Source organism: Lonchura striata, chromosome 4, assembly GCF_046129695.1.
Source record: "Lonchura striata isolate bLonStr1 chromosome 4, bLonStr1.mat, whole genome shotgun sequence".
Lineage (NCBI taxonomy): Eukaryota > Metazoa > Chordata > Aves > Passeriformes > Estrildidae > Lonchura > Lonchura striata.
In genome coordinates, this window is record NC_134606.1 from 6151988 (window position 1) to 6167643 (window position 15656).

Below are 15656 nucleotides of genomic sequence, written 5' to 3' on the forward strand. Positions count from 1 at the left end.
TAAGAGAGTTGGGACAGGTTAAGAACCCTTGTAGTGCAAGTACACTGAAGACCTCAGAGGAATGGAGAGCACACTGGTGCAAACTACCCGTGGCTATAGCTACAAATATTGCCTGAGCTTCCCATTTGAGTTAGTCCAGATTCAGCTCACCCCATTTCTTCTGCTACTCTTTCTTTACCATTAAAGTAGTTAGCGCTTTAATGAAGGGCTTGCTTTTCTCTTCTTCCTGAAAGGAGAGAAGGAATATAAACTTTTTTATCATTTTAAGCAATGCTGCCATCCCTGACTAGTAATTAGTGTTGTTAAAGATAATCCGGAAAGTCAAAATTATCATTACATGGCAGTGAGTGGGCTGGATGTGAGAGTGCCAAAACAACATTAATTAGGGTTTAATAAGTACCTTTGTTGAGGGATGCATGTCACTTACAGAAGATTAGGTTGAAGGGATGGGGAAATCCTTGTTGTGTTGCTCAACCCACCAGAAGCAGCAACTCCATCACTCATTGCCTCCTTGTTCCTTTGATGAACTGAATTCTTCTCCAACTGGTCCATAAAGGCACCACCTCCAGTTCCCTCCTGGCCTCTTTCCAGCCAAGTATCAACTCTCTCTTCCAGAAATCAGTGAGCTAAACATAAATCCAAATGAGAGGGAGAAGGAGAAAAGGAAGAAAGAATTTACTAAGAAGCCAAGCATGCGGAAATAAAGTCCCAGGAGAAATAGAAACAGGCAATGAGTGAGGAAAAGATGGAAACAGCCACTTGGCCACTCCATATGGACACCAAACAGACAAGTATTTGCTGCTGCCCTGGGCAGGAAAGCACCTGGGCAGAAACTACAGCCAGAAGAAACTGCAGATCATGCCCATGGTATCAACCAGTGGTATGGCAGGCAGAGCATCTCCAGGTGCAGAGAGGAAACCTCATCCTTATGAAACCACGTGGAAAAAGGTCATTAAGGGAGGATAAGTGGCAGCAGAGCCTTTTACAGACCCAGCACTGTTAGGGAGATGAGGTTATGTGTCTGTTTGTGCTGTTATCAGAAGCAGTGCCAGGTCACTGTGCAGTCAGCTGAACAAAGTCCTGCTACTGAGAAAACAGGTTCTGGTGAAGATTTTTAGTTCACGAACAAAGAGAACTGAGGGAAAAGAAGGTGGCAGTGAGTTGCTGCTGTGATAGTCCTAGAAATGTTGCCTGGGAAAGGAGGACTTAAGAAACAAGGTGTTTGTGGCATGTCTGCTCAATACACCTGGCTGGCAGCCAAAGTGTGGAACACTTTCTGCTTCACCTGTGTGCTGCATCCATTGTACAGTGTGACACATCAAGCAGGCTGAAGGCCAACAGAAGGCACATCCAGAAAGCTGCTGGAAGCAGGGCCAGGTGTGCATGGTGGTCTGAGCAGAGCTGGGTGCACCGTGCAGGCTGGGAAGCAGCATGATTAATGTAGGGGACAGTCACATGGCAGGCAAACCAGAGGGATGCTGCCAAGCTGTGAGGAGAAAGTAAATCACATCAGGAAGGTAAGATTTCTTGTTCCAGTTGTACACTGAAATCTCCTCAGACATTCTTCCAGTGCCTGCAGAGACAAAAAGCTATAGATGAGTCAAAATTGAACATCAGAGAATGGCATGTGGCCTACCTGGCAGGTCTGAACAAAGTAAACTCTATCCTTAAAGGCTTATTTCTGAATTATTTTTATTACCATAGAAGCCACAATAACTGTTGTGGAACAACTGTATTTCACAAGGACCACCACTGATGCCTAGGGATACCACAACTTGCCCTCAAAATGGGGAACAGAGAAGGCTCTGGCCACCTGTATGCAAAGCATGAGGTAAAAGCAAGTGTAAAACAATGACATGATTATTGAATTAAATGACAAACCAGTCTCCCAGCTAAGACTTGTTGCAGATATTTTTTGTGGTGTCATTTTAAGAAGACAGCCAGAGGAGCAAGGCACTGGTTTGTCTCAATTTGCTACAGGATATCTGGAGAAATGTCACTTAAAGGGACATGTGCAATACCATTTTTAATATGTTACTGATGATAAAGGGTCATAACATTTTTAAGCTTTATTTTTTTTTCTTTAGATTACCTCTGTTTAATGAAAACCAGTGCAGATTTACTGCAAAACAAATTGTAGTCATTAGAAGTTAAAAAGAAAATGGAGTTGCTGCTCTCAGGTGGTAGAACAAGACCTATACCAACAGCCATGGTCTTTACCCAACCCTTCTTGGGGGTTATGAAGCTGGTGCTGAGAAGTTTTCATGATTTGAGACTTCTGGGACTTCAGTGGAAGTTCTTTTTTGTTCTAGCTTCATCCCCAGTGAAGAATGGGATTACACAAGCAATATCAAACCAAGTTATTTGCAAAGTCAGGAAGCACCAAGGGTGCTTACACTGAATTAGATGATATCTTCACCAGATATTTTATAAGAGTTGCTGCTGTATTAAAACTCCAGGTTTTTTTGGTAGGGATAAGTAAAGGTGGCTGATAAGTAAACTGGGCTCTATCTTCATACCACTAATTAAATAATAGCAATATTGATTGAAAGAGAGCCAAATACTTCATTTTCCAAGAGAGTTATCCACCTTAGTCTCCCAGTTTTTCACCAAAAGCAAGGAACACCTTCCCCAACACAGAGTAAGTCATCAACAGTACATAGATATGAATATAATTACTAGAGAATACAATTACTGTATCATTGACCTTTATAAATCTAATCTAATTTAAATAACCATATTCTATGGTTCTTCTGTGTGGTTTGCAAACTGGTGACTCCCTATGAATTCAGATTAATTTTTACATCTCTGCTTGCTGCTGAAGAAAAGCTGTGATGAGGTGACTCACTGCCAACTCATGCATGAGCCATCTGAAACATCACATTTTTCATCTCCAGTTCTGCAGATCCCTTTTCCTGTAATGACTAGTTAAATTAGCTTTTTTTTTTCTCTCCAGTTTTCCATTCTAGTCTATTAATACTGTTCAACCTTGCTCAAGGCTTAAGACAAGGTCTGCATATCTGCTTGCCTGACCTTGTTTATCTGAAATTTGATGCTGGTTTCTCTTGAGGTTTATCTGACCCACTGTCCAGGCCTCCCACAGTGATGTGGATATTTGAGCCAGGCATCCTGGGCTTCCTTTGGCAGCAGCCGAGAGAAATAGGCACGTTTAAGGTGGGATTGACTCTCCTTCATGTAGCAAGGTTTGCAGCAGGGTGATAAGACTCCATAGTATTATTAGAATCATATGTGTTGCATCAAACATCTCCTAAAATCAAGGGGGACATTAGCAATAAATTTTATAATGTCTTTCAATTACTGGCTATGGTAGACATGTTTGTCAACATAATCACAATGAATGCAGTCTGTTAAGGGACAGCAAATGCTTTGGGAGTGTGTCCCACTAATATTTCACTCAAAGTAATTCACAGAAAACATCTTTTCATTTAAAGACTGAGCCTGGCCTCTATGGCTACAGTGGTGGTGAATGTCTTTAGTGCTTGCTGTTCATAAGGGAACAGAAAATTAGGATAAAAAGCAATTCTGGATTTCCCCTGAAGCCACTTCACCCTTGTGCTTGTTAATGCATTGCTTTCACTCTAATGCTTTTAAACTAGTAAACTTCAGAACAGTAAGTTTTTAATAGTGACATAAGTGCACTTCCATTTGGGGAGGGAAATAAACTATAATGATGTCAGGATGTTTATACTAAAATATTTGTGGCTTTCCTGGTAGGATGCCTCTGCAAAAAAAGAGAAAGAAAGAAAACAGAAAAGTTCATACCCTAATTAAAGCAGTAGTATTCTTTACAAGGAATTATAACACCAAAGGCCAGGCTGACATCCCTAAAGTCCTACTGATAAAGCAGTTGTCTAGCTTTCAGCTGTGCCAGAAAAAGTTCTGACAAGTGAGCTGGAAGCTCTTTCAGAGGCACAACTGCAGTGTCATTCAGCTGCTCTGGTGCCTGTTGTGCTGCGGTACCGGCACCACCACAGCGATGCTGCCATGGCTTAGCTCTGCTCTGCTAGAAGTGTTAAACACCACCCTAGGCCTACAAAAGGAATTCTTTATAAAAACTAATTTTAGGGCTAAGAAAGGGCTCACTGGTCCTCTTTCAGAGGAATGAAAGAAGTATGTAAAAGGGCATTTTAGCAAAGAGTATCTCCTCTCATTAATATCTCCCACACATTTTGGAGACTTCTCTTTCTGCTACCATTCTCAGCAAACAGATTCCTGGTCAGTTAAAGTCTTAGCTCAAAATAAAAAGGGCTTGGGTTGACCTCGGGTTGCATCCCAGAGAAGGAAATTTCTTGACTCAGCTCAGAGTGCCACGGGAGGAAGCGCTGCAGGCAGAAAGGGAATATAAGAGGGAAACAGCAATACTGATGGAGGGGATGATACTGCAGCACTGCTGGGGGAAAGGAAAAACCAGGAAAAGCTCAGGTCCTTCTGTCACACTTGGTGCTTTGATGCAGGGCAGGGATGGGCAGCCCTTGGGGTACATTACAAGAGACTCTGTGACATCCCTCTGTATCTGCAAGGCAGAGAGCTCTCAGCAAGGCAAGGCAATGTGAACTGCTGCCAGAGTATGTCAGTCTATCCTAAGTATTCCCCATGTTCCTGCAGAACTGGTGTCCTGTAATTGTCAGCTCATGAAGATCACGTGCTACTACGCAAGGCTTAAAAATAATATTCAAGAGACATGAATGAGCTTTTTTCTGATAACAAACAATGCAAAAACAACAAAATGTATTTCTGCTTGTGTTTTAAAACACAGCATGCTTCCTACAAATTATTTTTATGGTTTCCCACTCAGCCCATCCTTGAAAGCAAAGAATAAACCTGCAGTATTTTCTCTTGGTCTGGCCACAGAGCTGTATTTGCATTGCTGCTTCATTAAGGCAGCATCTAAACACCCAGGACCTCACAGCATTTAGCCACAATCTCTCAGCAGCAAACCTTGCAGCAGAGAGTGTTCAAAAACAACACACATTCCAAAGATGCTTTTTGTTTGTAAAACATAAATAAAATCAAAAAGGAAACAAAAATAGAAAAAATAGACAATGCAAATTTAAGTCAAAGTAAAAACAAACAGATGGAAATCCAAAGCAAGGAGAAGGTCCAAAGATGCCTCCAAGTAATCCTGCGATTGAGTTTTCAAGTTACATGCTTTTGCAGGAAGAATTCTTCATAAATCTATTACAGCATCAAAACCACATATGTCTGCTTCTCCATCTGAAATGCCACATCTTAAACAAGTCATTTGGCAGCAGTGGGAAGGGGAAAACTGGCATGTGTTGGCTCAAGGCACTTGGTTTTGAACTGGCTCACCAGCCCAGCTGGCAGACAACGCTCCTCTCATCTTTCAGTGCTGATTTATCCTGGCACAAGCGCAACTCTGGCAACAACTCTTCAGTGCTTTTACCGAGTGAGCATGATTTAACATTTGCCCTTTTCTAGGAAGAGCAGTTTCATTTCTGCTCTTAGGATAAGATATCTTCCACATGCAGGAAGTGTTGGTTGTCTTACTGCAGTGGAGAGGATGGCGGGTGAGTCCATCCTCCAAAGGGGGATCTTAGAAGCACAGCTGAGCCCCCAACTCTAAAGGCACACCTTGCCTCCTACCTCTGTTGTTTTAGGGCAAGACATGGGCACCCACTGGTCCTTGCTGTAACATCTCCCCAGATTTACAGAGAAGAAGTGGATGGACATTATTTTCCCCAGAGCTGTTGAATCAAAATAATCTGATTTAACAATGACTTGGAGTGGCCTGTCTTGGTAAGTACTACTTAAAAGCAAACCTGAACCTGAGAATGGGGAAAATAAAGAAATAACAAAGAAGATGATTTGGACCTGAGCAGAAGATGATCTCGCCATGCATGAGCTACATGCACGAGCAGACAGGTAGGTCCCAGACCATGCTGCCCTTGTTTGGCTTGGCACAGGTGGTGGAATGGAGACTTTTGCTGGGGCAAGACTTTGAGATAATAGCCTTGTTTCTGGAGAAGAGGGATCACTTATGGTATTTCTATGGCTGGTATATGAGAAGTGCCCAGTGCTGCACCAATAATCCCATGCTCTCAGAGCTTGTGTCCTTCCCCTCTGGACACCAGAGAGAAGCCTTACATCTCCACAGTATTTGTTCTGATTTGTTCCTCACACTGTCTCCATTTTGCCTGTTCTTTGTCAAGAATTTTAATTGTTTTGTCCTGCTCCGATACCTATTATGGCACAGTAAAATTGTGTGATGCTATATTTAATTTGCTATGCAGTTCAGAGAAGTAAAAGAAACTCTTCAATAACAGATCCTGAAAACCCTGCATAAACTCTTGACACGGCCAGGCACTATTTATTCACAACATAACACAAAGCAGGACCCTGTCTGCCTCTTCACACTTTCTGCAGCTGAGAAAAACCTTGATGGGTTCTGGTAATTGCTCTTGCATCTGTCAGACAATGCTAAATCAGCTCTTTCCTCCTCCTCATTACTCCTTTGGGCTTACAGAAAGCAGAGAAAATGCAACACATGTCAACAAAAACATTGCTGCCCAGTTATGCATATGTTATGCCCAGACAGAGTTAACTTAGACTTTATATGAGAGAGCATACACTAATGCAACCAACAGCTTGCACATCTGCTCAGTGCTCCAGATCTTACCAATGCCTGAAAAGAAACTCTTCCAGCCCTGCAGCAGAGCTAATAAAGCACTTTCCTCTTCTACAACAGCTTTACATCCACATCAGCATCCCAGTGTTTGGGCAGGGCAGCTGTAGCCTCAGTGCAGTTCTCTGTTCTATCCATTCACTGTCTGTGGCAGCTCAGCTGTACTCACAGCAAGCTGCCATTCTGCTCCTCACACTAAGGAAGTATCTTTTGCCTCTGGCTCATCTGGAACCCAGCTCAGGCAGCAGCAATGCTCTTGGAGGCTGCCAAGAGGAAGGCACAGGAGTTTTCCTTCAATCACAGCCTTGTTAGGCTCTTCACTGTTCCAATCACTGCAGATCTGGTTTACCTCAAGCAAAGCTGCTGTGAAGATGAGAGTGATGGTTTTCACACCAGTGCTTTTCAGTGGTTCACAGGAGGCTGAATCAGTAAGACACTGGTTCTGCCCCGTGAAACTGGTACCACAGATTGGCTGTGTTTTGTGTGTCTGAACAAGGGCACAGATGAACACAGGCTTGCCATGACTTAGCTGCAAGATACTAACCTATGACATTTAAATGTACTAAGGAAAGAAAAGGATGAAGGTCAAAGTAAGGGATTGCTTGAGAGATCTGATTGCAGCCCTCCTGTGAGGAGGTCATTGAAAAGAAGGAGGGCTGTTCTTGGGGTCCATGGTGGGAGGATGAAGAAATAATGGGCATCAGTTGAAACATAAGAGATTCTGACCACATATAAGGAAAAGCTTTTTTAGTGTGACAACAGTCAAGCAGTGGGGCAGCTTGCCCAGGGAGGTTGTACAAACTCCATCCTTGGATATTTTCAAGTCACAGCTGGATAAAATCTTGACTAATTTCGTCTGACATCAGAGCCAGCCCTGCTTTAAGGAGATTGGAGAAGAGACCTCCTGAAATCCATTCTAACACAAATTACCATGTGTTTCTACTGTGCCTCATTTCTCTGCAGAGTAGCTTATCTACAAAATGGTAAACAATGTGCCTTGAAAGTTTGCTTAACTGATAAAGAATGGCACAAAACAGAGTGTGGTCTGTGGTGTGTACATACTTCCTAATCAAGAATTCTTTTTTTAGGTCCCTGCTTCATATATACGATATATAGAGGATGTACTAAGCAAACAGGATGATCAAAATCACAGTGTTGAAATTTAAAACAGCAGGCGATAAGTGCTTACACTTCATTCTGAAGAAATCTACTGATTTGCCTAAACCAAATGCAGGAACAAACTGACAAACTGTATCAGTGATTTTTGTTGCATTTTAAAGATAACTGCTGCAGAAACTGCACAGGAATTAGTCATGTTCTAGAACAAGAAAGCTAAAATTCTTTTAAATACAAAAGAAAGCTTGCTGAACAAATATACAGTTCTTTTTACTTGATGCTTTAGATTGATTCAGTTTTCTACTTTAATGTGGACATTTCCAGGAAGGGCTGTGGCAAGGGAGAAAGAAGGAGAAGAAAGAAGCTAGAAAAGTCTTTTTGGATCAGGCTGCTATGATAATATTTAATATTTCTGGAAGTGGCAGACCACAGACAGTCTTGTGGCCATGGTTCACTCCCTGGCCACAGAGGAGGAGCTGTGACAACCTCTGAAAGCTGTTTGTCACAGTCGGCTGGATGTTTCTCTCCTCAAAGTCTGCTTCACTCCATGTGCGCCTCTCTTAGATTTCTTAGAAAAACTTTTAGACATCTACAGTATCATAAAACAATTTAAGATTATACTTGCTTTCTGTTACTAATGCTTTGTGGAACTAGGTAATTGTTTAACTGAACATTTAGAAAAGCATTAATATATTTTTCTCTGCAAATGCATTATTAATATATACATTACAATCTCTGCTGTTAAGGCTTTGTATACAATTATTAATAGACTTAAAACATTGAACGGCATGAAAATATTTTCTGCTAGGAAAAAGAAACTCAAAAGGACACATATCTGGTCTACCATCATTATAAATTAAATATTTATATTGATACTTCTACACTCCAACAATCCTAAGCCACTGTCTGCACCAGTTGAAATGGAAAGTATAAATATTTCTATTCTATTATGCACGAATTCACAAAGCCAACTTAGATGGTTGAAGAATAACAACCTGCTTTGCATCCACCCCTTTAGACCACTGACTTCTCCACCACACAATGTATTGTTTTTCTACAGAGCAGCACACTACCTATAACATCACTCCTCCCATGTAGGTTGTATTTAGAATTGTGCTGATAACTTGCATTCTCCCAGAAATGAGGAAGGCACTACACCTACAAGGGATAATTTGTTTTTAATGCTTCTGGGAAGAACACATTAAAGATTTTAATGAGATTGTTTTTTCTAGAAATAGTAGGCAGTGCCAAAAATCCATGTGGGCTTAAGTATAGTACTAAAAGCAGTGAATACAGTGAAAGGCAAAACAAAAAGGGACCACAAAAACCCTATGCAATTACTTAACGATCAGAAATAGTTTGGGGAGATTATGACAGCTGGATGATCTGGGGTTGGGAGGTAATAGTAATCCTAAATCTAATATAAAAGCTGATATTGGGTTGGCTGAAAGCTCCACACATCCCAGCAGTTTCAGACAGATGTGAGCAGGAAGACAGAATGAACTGGGAAAACATGTTCTATACTTCTCCAAAATGTATTTCCAGCTCCAGCAATTTACAGTTCTAGAACTTGCTGAGTTAGATCAAGTCTTTGATGATTTTCCAGTTGCTTTTTAAGCTCATGCAAAGTTTTGGTACCCACTATATCCTGAAGCAAAGACTTCTGGCTTAACTATAGACTGAATGAAGCACTATCTCTTCTTATTTGTTTTGAACTTTCCAAGTTCCCATTTAATTTGCTGTAGCTCAGTTCTCGTGTCTGATAAGTCAGTGAACAGTCTGGATTCCTGGTTCTTATTTGGATCTCTGAAGATTTTACATAGACTTTGATATTATCTCCCCTTCCCTGGAGACTGAAGAAACCCAGCTGAGTCAACCATGATCCCTTTCAAAGCCCTCCTACTATTTCTGATAATTGTATTGATTTTTATTTAATCCATTTCAGTTCTACCATACTACTTTTGAACTAGAGCTGCACAGGCAATTAAAGATGCAGGTGCAAACAGGGATTGATACAATGACACTTTTTATCTATATTTCTGTCTTAATAAATTTTAACAATAATCTTAAAAGTACTCAGTTTCCATTTTGATCACTGCTGAGCCCTGAGTTGATGGTCTCACAGAACCAGTTTTCACAACCTCAAGGCCTTTTTTTTCACTCGTAAAAATCAACTCAAAGTTCCTCAGTATATATGTGAAATTCAGGATTGTGGTTTTTTTCTCATATGTCAGCCTTTAATATTTATCAGATTTAATATCATCTGCCATTTTGCTCTGTGAGTAGCATAAAGTAATTAAGTTTTTCACAGTTAGCCCTACCCTGAATAGCTCATTATCAGCAACATATTTTGTAAATCACTACTGGCCTTCATTTCTATCAGTTATTTGTCCAAGTTTCATATCCATTAGCAGCCTTGCTTTTTACTTCCCTTGGGGAAGGAATCTTACTGATTGCTTTTGGAAACCATCATAGACAGTTAATTGAATCTTTATGGTCTGTGAGCTTCTTGACTTCCTCAAAGAAAGCTTTCCTGAGACACTACTTTGCTTTTAAAAAGCCATAATGGCTTTCCTTAATATGTCACCTTTTCTATGTGGCCACTAAGTTTTTTCTATTCTTCAGCATAATTTCTACTTATTTGTCTGTCAAAGAGATTGGGCTTCCAGGTCTACAGTTTCCACAATCTTCTCCAAAATCCTTTAAAAAATCTGATGTCACATGAGCAACTCTCCAGACCCCTCTGATGCTGAGGTAACTTTAAGTGAGAAGTCAGAGACAGCAGTTAGTACCTGATCCACTTTGTCTCTGAGCTGCTTGACAACTCAGGGTTGAACACCATCTGGTCTCAGCAGTTGGCTGCTGCTCACTTGTTAATGTATTCTTTCATCTTTTTATACTTGCACTGTAATCCAAGACATGTTTTCCTAATTATTCCCCTTAAAGAAGCTTCCCATTATTGGAGTTTATCCATGCTCATCTATCCTATTCATAAATGCAAAAATAAATTCTGCCTTTTTTTCCTGTCTGTATCTTCTCCAGATGTTTCTTCTGTGTATGAAACAATTTATTTGCCTTACAGAGCTGTCAAACTCCAGCAGGCTCCCTGATTTGTTCTAGAAAGACTTGTTATTATTTCTTATAACTTTTGCAAGCGGACCCTGAAACTTCCTTCTGCATCCTTCTCATAAATTTGTACTTAACCCACCAGAGGTTACAAGTCCTTTCTTTTACACCCTTTTAATGAAATGTGTGTCTTATTTTATATTGTTCCTCTGTTTTTGAAAAGGAAGCAGAACACTGCTGATTTTCTTTGTCATGGTGCTACAAGGGTGTTGAAACCAAGGATGCTGCAGTTCCTTCTACAGTGTGGGTCTTTGTCAATAATATGGCACTCTTTAGGGATTGTTTTTCCTCTTCTGGCTTTCCAATAAGCAGTCACAGTTACTTCCTGAAACGTTAGATCCAGCCCTACTCTCTCCTGTGACATTTATCCAACTTAATTTGAGTTACTGAAGTTACTTATGATTGTGTTTTCTGCCTCTCAGGCTCTGATCTCCCTGCCTTGTTAGTTGGACTGGTGATGTACTCCTGGTACTGCATTTTTGCTATTTATTTCTGGGACTTCAATCTACTGAGAACTTATTTATTGACAGAATTAACTGCTAACTGGAGAATCCTCTAAGCTTTTTTAAAATACAGCATCACTCATCCACTGTCATGCTTCATCCTGCCTCAAAAACTGCATCAAAACTGATTGTTCACTTTTCCTATCAGATTTCAAAATATGAAGATAGTGCATATCTTTGATGCATCTTTGCTGCAGCTGCTTGCAAAGCCTGATTGTCTCCTGGCAAAGCCAAATGTGACAGGCCCTGTGACCCCTTGTTCATGCCTGGCTGTACAGTCAGGGTCTTTATTTATTTGGCTTCATCTGAGAGTCCAAATTAATGAACAGTTGCTTGCAATTATGGAGGAGGACTAAAGATAAGAGCTAATCCCCAATTGTGCCAACAGCTGAAATAACAGAGCAGGGAATATTTTGTTGCTGACTTGTATATGTTTTCTCTTGAATCATACCGGAAGTGATCAAGGATCTGCCCTGACTACAACTCAAACCATCAAACAGCTGACAGAACAGAGAAGCAATTTTTCACCCACCACAGAAAACAAGAGGTGTGGTTTAAAGGAACCGTGAAGAAACGTCCATTATAAGGATAAAAAAACATATCTTGTATAAAATTTGAAAACATCAAAACTATCCTGCTTCAGGGCATGAGCTCATCTATCATTTACAGTGAGGGAATATTCATACACCAGAAAATGGTGGTTGTTTTCAGATCTCCTTGTGCAGCAGTTTTCTCACTGAACCATATCACTCCTTTTTAACTGAGAATGGCACCTCAGAGCCAGTTTTATCCCACCTTCTTTAAGGGCAAGCTTTTCCCCTGTCTCTCCTGACACGGCCTCTGCACTGTGTTATGCACTGTACTTCCAGCACTAATAATTAGCAGCTGCTATGCCTGGAATCGCTGATTGTTTTGCATCAATCATCTAGGTTAGGGAACCATTTTTAGATACCATAGCAATAAGTCAGATATTTAAAAAAAATCCGAGCATCAGGCAGACTGTAATGACTTAATCCATTTTCCTGCTTCATCAGCTTTCCCCCATCCGGTGCGCACAGCTTCGCTCCAGTGGTTTTCCAGCTCTTCATTTCGTGGTGCAACTTGTGACTTGTAAGGCCACGGTCAGATGGGTTTGCAAGGTCGTTTCCTCTCCCTTGCAAGTCAAGCAGCTGCTTACACAAGTGTAAAACTAAATCAAGACCTTTTAGGTTTTTTTTTTTTTTACATATCCTGCGGCGCGCCGTGTCATGAAAGGGATGATTCCCTAGAACAGCTGCGGAGAGGCCTGAAAGCCCCAACGCACCAAAGCTCCTGGGAGCACAAGGCGCAATAAAAACAGCTCAAACGCTGTAACTTGAGGGGATCGACTCGTTTTTCCACAGAGGGCGAGCGCAGGCACCGGCAGCGAGACGAAGGCGGCCGACATGAGGAGGGGGCGGCGGGCGGGGGTCTCTTGTGCGTGTGGGAAAATCCCCAAACCCACGACTCATTGCGGGGGTGGGGGTAAAATAAACAAAAGGCGAAGAAAGCGTTTATTTGTAACACCGGCGCGGCACAGAAGCTGCGGGGCGGGGCAGGGGCCGCGGCCCTCCCGCATCCCCTCAGCGCGGGCGGCGCCCCCGCCCCGCGCGGCGCCGCGCTCGGCCTCCATTGGCTGCGCGCCGCCACGTGCCGCCCCCGCCGCGCGCCGGCTCCGCTACCTGCGGCGGGGCCGCCGCGGCCGCGCCTCAGAGCGCCGGGGCCGCCCGCACCGCCCGCGCCGCCCGCACCGCCCGCACCGCCCGCGCCCTGCGGGGACAGCGCCCGCCGGGGCCCATGCGGCGGCGCGGGGACTGCGGGCTTGGGCTCGAGCAGTCGGCAGGATGTGCCCCACCGCCAGCGCCGGAGCTTCCAGGTCTCTCCCTCCCTCCCTCCTTCCTTCCCTCCTTCTCTCCCTCCCTCCCTCCCAGGCAGGGATGGGGAGGTGGGGGCTGCGAGTTCTGGAGGAGATGGGCGGTGGAAGTCGTGTTTGCCTTGAACTGGAGGGAAAGGATGTCTTGGCTCGAATTGTTCCCCTCTGCAATAAAATCTATAGGTTTCTGCTCCTCTGCGGGTTCCGGTAGGCGTTTTGTGAGGGATTCTGGCTCTGCATGCTTGGAGTGATGTGAATGCAAAGCAGATACGGCTTCTGCTGTTACTGCCAAAACCTTTCTATTTGCTTCAGCGCTACTCACTAAAAGGACTTTCCTTCCTTCCCCCCCCCCCCCCCCCACCTTTGTGCTGAGATTTGTTTTGTATCTATTTTTTCTATTTAAGTAGGTAAGATCAAACTATAACGCTGCTAGAGGAGGGATGTTTATTTTGCAGCTCTCTATAGTTAGGGAAATAATTAGGAAATGTTCTTTAAATTACTGGATATAAACAGCTGTGCGGTGGAAAATGACTGGCTTTGTCTCCTTCTGGGGAGAAGGGTAGATAAAGATATATATTCATTATTTCTCTAAAAAAACCTCATTGAGATAAGTGCTCTTTTATGCTTCTGGAATAGATACGTCTTTTTAAACTGCAGCTTACAATGGGACTACGCAGATTCTGTTCAGAGGGGCTGTTTTCCGTGCAGACTGTGTTATTCCATCTGTTCTGCTGCAGTGAGGTTACGGTCTCCCTTTTGGATCATGCAGCAGGAAACCTTGAGCTATCTCTCAGGCACTCTGCTGGCCAAACTCAGGGAATTTCTTTCAAGAGGTCAAAATGCAGCTGGAGAGTTAGGGCATGAAAGCATTTTGGTTTATTGTCTGCTTCTGTGGGGTCGATGAGAAATGAGTTAATCCTTCTGGTTTCCTGCAACTTTTTGAGGTTTAGCATCTTTCCTTCCGTAGAGTTCCAGCAGACTGGCCAAATAATTGACAGGCAGTTAGGAGCAGGATGTTGGAAGACAGTGTGGTACCAGAAACTTCCTTTTATTGAGGAGAATGGGCTAAAAATGTTCAATTTTGTAAGCATTTTGGTGCATTGTCTGCTTCTGTGGGGTCAGTGAGGAATGAGCTTATCCCTCCTCTGGTTTCCTGCAACTTTTTGAGGTTTAGCATCTTTCCTTCCGTAGAGTTCCAGCAGATTGGCTAAATAATTGACAGGCAGTTAGGAGCAGGATGTAGGAAGACAGTGTGGTACCAGAAACTTCCTTTTATTGAGGAGAACGGGCTAAAAATGTTCCATTTTGTTTCCTTTGCATACATCAGTTGTGAAACATGCCAAGACTGCTGCAGAGTTGGAGCATTTGGTGGGCAGGTTGTTTGTTTAGATTAAGGGACCCTGGAAGACTTCAGTAGTTTGTGAGTTATAGTAAAGGCTAAATAACTGAAAAAGACTCAGATAATGATTCAGATTTGTCATGTTGTAGTTTTCAAATTCCATGGGAGTCTGAATGGAACTTGCTCTGACAGAACAGATTAAAGCATCCCCAGCAGGCATACCCAGTACTTCAAAACAAGCTAGACAGAGGACTTCAGGATCATGGAGGAATCTTCCCTGTCACAAGCAGCTCTCACTGATAATGTAATTCATAAATTATTAAAGACTTCCTTAAAACTTGTGTAGTCTGTTATTTTCCATTACTCCTATGCCAAGGCTATTCCTTTGCTGCTCAGGAGTCTTTTGCTCGTAGTCCCTCTTTGTTTATGTCCACTTTTTCCTGTGTGCTAACATTATAGTTTTGTTTGAAAGGTTTGGTTTTGGCTTTGGTGTTTACATGTTTGGTGTATCTAAGGAAAAACTCTCAATTCTTGTTTTGCAAAGCTGGACAAGCCAAGGTCTCTGTTCTCCTTGGGAGAGGCTCTTCCTTTACTCATCCCATCAGCACTCTCTGCAGCCTGTTAGGTCCTGAAGTCTTAGGTTCAGAACTTAAGCATTAAAATTGTTTACAGCAATATTTTTTGCTGTACTGCAATTTTAATTTTTGCCTTTTCTTTAGGGGAGGCTTTTGGCATCTCCTCTCTAGCTTCTGTAAGCTCAAGTGTGATTTTACCATGATGCCTTGGAATGTTAGATGATAGTGAGGTAAAAATGCTGCTGTATTATTGACATTGTTCCATAATCATCAGTTGTTTGGTGCTATTCTGCTGCATAATTCAGATGTCATATGAAACATCTTGGCTGTGTAAGTCTGCTGTTTCTTTCACCCAGTAAAGATTAATGCTATGCCCTGCCTTTTCAGACCATTTCTTTTAGGAAAGATTTTTTTTTTCCCCTCAAATTTCCCATGTAAGGGG

General features: G+C 42.4%; 1 protein-coding gene across 8 annotated transcripts in view; it reads left to right on the forward strand.

The window, feature by feature from the left end:
• Positions 1 to 5513: 5513 nt before the first annotated feature.
• Positions 5514 to 15656, forward strand: part of ST3GAL5 (ST3 beta-galactoside alpha-2,3-sialyltransferase 5) — a 30413-nt gene continuing 20270 nt past the window's right edge. For 2 of the 8 annotated variants that reach the window (XM_077782699.1, XM_077782697.1), the window contains exons 1-2: positions 5514 to 5549; positions 5640 to 5778. Coding sequence is in view for 3 of the 8 variants with exons in the window: in XM_021535707.1 (XP_021391382.1) it covers positions 13225 to 13303 (79 nt within the window). In the remaining 5 variants the exon portion in view is untranslated. Of the gene's footprint in view, positions 5779 to 13173; positions 13304 to 13336; positions 13508 to 15656 lie in introns of those variants that run through there. The other 6 variants (XM_021535707.1, XM_021535708.1, XM_077782698.1 and 3 more) reach the window with 5 other exon arrangements.